Source organism: Primulina huaijiensis, chromosome 13 (genome assembly GCF_012295235.1).
Source record: "Primulina huaijiensis isolate GDHJ02 chromosome 13, ASM1229523v2, whole genome shotgun sequence".
Taxonomy (NCBI): domain Eukaryota; kingdom Viridiplantae; phylum Streptophyta; class Magnoliopsida; order Lamiales; family Gesneriaceae; genus Primulina; species Primulina huaijiensis.
In genome coordinates, this window is record NC_133318.1 from 17,696,811 (window position 1) to 17,703,546 (window position 6,736).

The window sequence follows — 6,736 nt, forward strand, 5'->3', positions numbered from 1 at the left end:
AGAAAGTCGTTTAACGATAACCATCACCTGAATCCTTTTTTTTCATTTTCAAAGATTTCAGAAGAATTTTTTGGAAATATTTCAGAAAACTCTATTTCCTAGAAAACTCTATTAATATAATATTTTAAATTTTATTATTTTTTTGCTGCATAATATTTATTTAACATGCTTAAAAATTATATTGATTTTTTTTCGAAAATAAGATTAAATTAATTTTAATAAAGTATTTTTATACTATTTACTTATTTATCTAATTATTTTAAAAAGATTTATTAATAAATATATGGTGGGGGCATTTTATTCAATACAATCCAAATAACATAATTAGTTCAAAATTTTAAAATCATACTAAACACCAAATAATCCATCACTCACACAAATGACAATATGGATAATACACACATTCATTCATTTACAATGCTCCATGCCCTTCTCTTCCTACAGACCTGCCATTTGCTTGCAGATTCAACACAGACAACATCTTTACTACTTCTTCCATCGATGTTCTGCTTCTTGTGCATAGTAAAGCAACTTCAAGAACCGACAACATCTCTTCTTGGGACGAGGTGGAAGGGGCGATTCCACTATTTTTAGTCATTTCCCTTATGAGAGCCTCTCTAGGAGTGCTCTGCATACTTAAACTGGCGGTATTTGCCAATAGACCGTCGCTCAGCACATGAAGAACGAGCTCCCCGAAGTTGATTATGTCCTTTTGTAGCTCATCTGTCATGTATGTGTTGAATTCACCGACACCTGCACGATTAATGTTTTAGATTTAATCGATACAGATTGCAGACAAAACTAGAGAAATCTATGTTTTTACATTTCAAGTAAATGAATAAATATACCTTCAGATTGGACTATATAAGCTACTTAAAATGATCACATTATGTCACAATATTTCAACTCCTGCTAAATATACATATAGATAGCAGATCTTTTTGGTAGAAGGGAGGCATATCCAATATTTGTTTGCTGTATGTTTACGAATGTTGAACATGGAAGTATGAGCATGCATGTACCTGTTTCTTTTCTAGTCTTTTCTGGCAGTAGGCTACCACTCGATTGAATGAATGAGGTGAGCCCATATTCAGCCAAATGGGGTTCCATATTTTCATCAAAATGCACGCTACTCGCCTTCAAATTGCCATGAGGAATTGCTGGATAACACTCACGATGGAGGAAATGTAGTGCACTTGCAACTCCAACTATTATTTTACACTTAGTTTCCCAATCTCTCCTCACCCGAATCTTTTCTGCTAAATCATTATTAGGCAGGTAATCATACAAAAGATAAGCGAACTCGTTATTGTAGCAAATCCCAAGCAATCTTGTCAAGTTCTTGTGCCTTGAATTACCAATCCTAATCAAGTGTTCTACAGCATTTTTCTTCTCTTTTGGCTCCCATGCAATTATCTTTACTGAAACTGTGATTCCTGTGGGTAAAACGACTTTTCTGATTGAATCGGGCAATGTGTGCACTGCCTCCTCACCAGATTCATTTCCACTGAAGCTTTTCAAAACATCTTTTGCTGTAAACCGAGGAAACCCATCAAAAGCGACCATTTTCCACGGACCTTTACTTCTTTTCTTGAAGTATAGTATCCCGAACACTGCAGCCATGATTAATAAAACCGCGACAGCGCAAATGATAAGAATCCAGGATACCTTTTGTGCTCTTCTGCTTCCTACTTGTAGTCCATTTGAAATCCCATTTTCACGATTGCAACGTCTCAGAGGTTCCCCACAGAGCTTTGGATTACCAAGAAACGCACTAATATCCATGGACTTGAACTTCGATTGTGTAGGGATTGAGCCCGATATATTATTATATGATACATTCAGCAGTTCCAAGCTTGAAGAGGTCCCAAACTCGTCCGGGATTGGACCGGTTAAATTATTGTGTGACAGGTCTAATACACTGATAACGGGAAGTCTAGCTAACTCCACAGGTATTGAGCCGGCCAAGTTATTATCAGCCAAATCTATCCTCAAAAGTTCCTTACAATAGGATACACTTTCTGGGATTTTTCCTGATAAATTGTTCATTCTAAATTCAAGAACAGACAAGGATTTGCAATCCTCAAACGAAGGAAGATTGCCTGATATCCAGCAAGAACTCGCAGAGAAGTTTTGAAGAAGTGGCAAAGACCATGCTCTAACCGGTATAGTGCCTCCTAGAAAGGGATTGTCAGATAAATTGAGAAACTCGAGCTTTAGAGCTTGATCAATATCAGTTGGAATCCCTCCTGTGAACCTGTTCCTAGACAAATCCACATATGACATGTTCTGAAATTTTCCGAATTGCAGTGATATTTTACCTGAGAATAAATTATCTTCGAGCCTAAGGCGAACCAGAGAAGAACAATTGGAGAGCGACGGAGGCAGCCCACCAGTAAAATTGTTTGAAAACAGGATTAACTTGAGCAACTCTGCTCCATAACATATATAAGGTGGTATGCTACCAACAAAATAATTTGTTGAAGCATCCACGTGTTTAAGCTTCGAGTATCTTCCCAAGTCAAACGGGAGTGACCCTCTTAAGTAATTGTTCCATATAAGCAATGTATCCAAATTTGGAAGCTGAGCAATACCTTCAGGAACTTTGCCACTTAAGTCATTGTACATCAAACTCAACAACCTAAGATTCTTCAGCTCTGAAAAACTGTCTGGAATTGGACCAGAAAGAAGGTTGTCAGATAGATCCAAGCTTTTGAGTGCCAAGATTTTGCTGAATTCTGATGGGATTTTCCCAGTAAGCTGATTTTTGAACAGAAAGAGTGATTCAAGATTGGTGAGATTGTTGAGTTGGTTTGGTATAATGCCTGAAAGATTGGCATCTGCGATGTCAAGATACCGAAGTTCACTCATGTTACCAAATTGCCATGGAATCCCACCTTCATATGAGTTGTACCCAATCTCCATATGCGACAATCTTTGTAGTTTCCCCAACTCAGGCGGCACACCACCACTTAGAAAATTTCCTGCTAAATGGATGAATTCAAGACTCTGAAATGAGCCATATTCAAATGGGATTTTCCCACTGAAGTAACTTCCTGCAAAATTCACCACTTTGAGAAATTCCAGCTGAGAAACTTCCGTGGGCAAAGGCCCTGAGAAGCTGTTGCTGAAGGCATCAAGAACAACAAGATTTTGCAGATTCGAAATCCCACCCGGAAACCGGCCAGAAAAATTGTTCCTGCTGATGTCCAACAACCTCAGGCTTGTGAGATTGAAAATCCCAGTCGGAAGTTGATTCGAGAAGGAATTGTGCCCGAGGTTGAGCTCAACAAGATCAAGAAAAAGAGCGAACTGTTTCCCCGACAATGAACCTCCAAGATTCTTCATCGACAGGTCTAAACCAATGATTTTCGAAGAATTCTCATTGCATTTCACTCCAGTCCAAGAACATGCATAAATTTGAGTCGAGGGCTGAATCCCATCAGGCAAAAACCAATCATTCAAACTGTCGGAGCCATTCAAAAGCTCGGATTTTAAGCTCAACAGAGCGTCCGTGAGAGGATCAAAAGCTAGTATTGGCACCATAAACAGCAAAGAAACTATTACAAGATTGAAGCTTATAGGCTGAAGAATCTCCATTGGAACTTGCATAGAGGAAAGATATGGTGGCTCACTCCCAAGAGACCCCAGGTACTCGAGAAAGAAAGTTGTATATAAAAAAATTAAATCTTTATGCATACTTTTTCCAAAAAAAGAATGCGTCCGTTAATTACTTAGAAGTTCACCAGTGTGGGAATTGATGCATAGTCGTCCGTGACCGGAACGGCGATTTTACGGTTATCGTGATAGTCTCTAAACATTTATAAACTTTTTTTCAAATTCTTTCTAAAATTTTCAAATTATATAATTATTTCTATTTTTATTATAAAAATATTTCGCGATGATAACCATTATCGTTATCAATAAAACGAGAACAATAGCTTCCACGAAGTTCTCCGAACCATGATGCATAGTGACTAGATATAAAGATTTGAAGAAAAAATGGATTGATATTTAGTGATTTAGTTGAAATGAGAATATGATTGGATTTGCTTTAGGGAGCAACATGGGTCATCTCATTATTTTATTAATTTAATTTAATTTTAATACTATATAAGGCCCTTTATTATCTTTGGAGGAATGCCCCTTTTTTTTTCTTGCTTTAAACAAGAAGAAGCTAGTTAATTCAAAGTGGGATTTAACTATTTGAGCCATCATTTTCTCATCAACCCATTCCTTTATCCACACCTAATGATACAAAAACAGTGGAAAACAGTCACATTGTGTTGGGAAAGTGATTCACTAAACAAAGATAATATATTAGAAAAAATTACAAAATTTTTCGTGTATCTTTGTCTTTTTGTAATTAAAATTTTTTATATTATTAAAATTTGACAATTTAAGTCATCTTTCAATAGGTTGTTAATGTTCATCAATCATGTGAGCACCATGTTTTGATACTATGTCGGTGCCACATATTAATGTTAGTCAGAAATAGGACCAAAGTTACACAAAAGAAGAGAGAGCGAACTGAAATTTGAACTCAACAATATAAATTACTAAAATAAAAATTACAGAAACGTAGAGAAATAAAATTGTAAATGTTTCTATATTTTATTTGAATAATGTGTTTTTTTAATATAATAACAATAATATTTAACAAAATGACTTTTGTTTGACAATGAATTTGAAATCCAATCTTTCAATTTTTTTACTTTTGTTTGATCTTTATTTTTCTATGTATTTGAAAATCATTTTGCAACAATTTTTTGACTTTTGTTTGGGATGAATTTGAAATCCAAACATGTTATTCCTAAGTTAATATTATAACCGTGAACATTTATTTTTATATGTTCTTCGACTGAAAAAAATTTATAAATTCACATGTTGGGACATATTCAACTTGGATGCATCGTTACGGTAATATTTTAAGGGCTCGTTATTTTTTTAAATGATAAGCATTCCATTTGCTTATTATTTACATTATTATTTTTTATGGGTAAGTATGTATGTATATATTTGACCATTGACATTTGACTGCATAGTTAGTTTATTATTATTCGATCCGTTGTGGGTAATTAGTGACATCTAACATAATTTTGAAAAGATTTTATTCATTATAATTTAATCTAATGTTGCAATATTAGACATTTATTTAATCTTATAAATGATCCAATAATTGAATGTCATGGGTTTAATTACAATTTAAGCGGGAAGAGATCGAGAGACTTATGTGGATCTCAATTTACTAATAGGCATCCATTAACTATGTTTTAGAAATTCTTGAATTAATTAAATAAAAATATAATAAATTTTTTGTCATTCAAATTTGTTTTTCTGATAATATTCGTAATTTGTGAAAAAAATAAATAATGACTATGTGCGGTTGAATTTAACATACCATGAAGGCATTACCCTACAATAGATTTAATAGCCTATGTGTTTTGTCAGATCAGCACAACTAGGGATGACAATAGGGTGAGACGGGGCAAGTTTGTCATCCACATCGCTGTTCTCGAATCTCATCCCTACTCTCATACTTGTTCCGATCCCCGTTTTTCTCCGGAAACCATCTCCGCCCTTATCTTCGTTTAAAAAATTCACAACACTTGTGCATAAAATGACATGAAAGGCTGTGGCTGCTGCTATGGATGGCATTCTGAAGCGCCTGAATTTGTTTATATGTTTTTAAAAGTCTTTTTCTGCAAAAACATTTAATTTGGCCATAAATTAGTCAGAGGCTCACAGGTTTCTTCTCTTTGTACATATACACATTTAATACAACACCACCAAACTATACTCATTACTTCCTCTATCATTATTATCCTCCCATCTTTTTTATTTAAAATCCCAATCTTTTTATCCATGATGGAAATATTTTCAATTCCAATTTTATTTTACTCAAATCCAAGTTCCATTCAATACAATGAAAATCGTGTAACCATTTTTCAATAAATTATACAATGCAAAAACTTATGTGAGACGGTCTCACAGGTCGTATTTTGTGAGACGAATCTCTTATTTGGGTCATCTATGAAAAATTATTTTTTTATGTTAAGGGATTTACTTTTTATTGTGAATATCAGTCAACCCACAGATAAAGATTCATGAGACCGTCACACAAGAGACCTGCTCATTATACAATGATAAAATAAAGAGTTTGTTTGTAGATTTGGTTTTCTAATGATTTTTTAAATTTGTATAAAAAATAAACAAATTTATATATTTGAGACGAATGAAGTATATCCAATTGATTTTACATATACATCAAGTATTTGTACATCGATCTTTATCCTGTAAAAATCAGATAGTTACAACTCGTTTTTTCTAGAAGACATTGTATACCTAAAAAACAAACTTTTTTCAAGTGAAACATATATCTATATTATTATTATATTATTAAATGTGAGGTCCTTATAGTAACTATCATAGAGAACACCAAAATATTTAATTACATAATTACATTTCTTACCATACTAAAAACCTCCCAAAGTCATTTCATATTTTACATAGAAAAAAAATCAAAATAAAACTTTTCTCTTAAATCGAACAACTATTTATTTTAAATTGAAAATAATTTCGTGTTAATTGTTCTGTATTATTTGATCAAATTAAAAATAATAACAACACATGCAATGTATGCGCATCTNAATTCAACATTTACATAATTTTTTCAAATCTCATTATTCATTCATTTGTATTTTTTTTTCACATAGTGGTCAAACCCACGTTAAAA

General features: G+C 33.5%; 1 protein-coding gene across 1 annotated transcript; it reads right to left on the minus strand.

The window, feature by feature from the left end:
* Nucleotides 1–268: 268 nt before the first annotated feature.
* On the minus strand, nt 269–3,732 carry LOC140956264 (uncharacterized). Its single transcript, XM_073412969.1, has 2 exons — nt 1,023–3,732; nt 269–753 (listed from the first exon to the last, which is right to left on the minus strand). The coding sequence occupies exons 1-2, from the start codon at nt 3,697–3,699 to the stop codon at nt 413–415; spliced, it is 3,018 nt and encodes a 1,005-aa protein (XP_073269070.1). The 5' UTR covers nt 3,700–3,732; the 3' UTR covers nt 269–412.
* Nucleotides 3,733–6,736: the final 3,004 nt, after the last annotated feature.

Excerpts from the sequence above, each read along its gene's own strand:
- LOC140956264 (XM_073412969.1), bottom strand. The coding sequence starts at position 3,699 with ATGCATAAAGATTTAATTTTTTTATATACAACTTTCTTTCTCGAGTAC. Across the intron at positions 754-1,022 it reads AAAGACTAGAAAAGAAACAG|GTGTCGGTGAATTCAACACA; the intron begins GTACATGCATGC and ends TTAATCGTGCAG.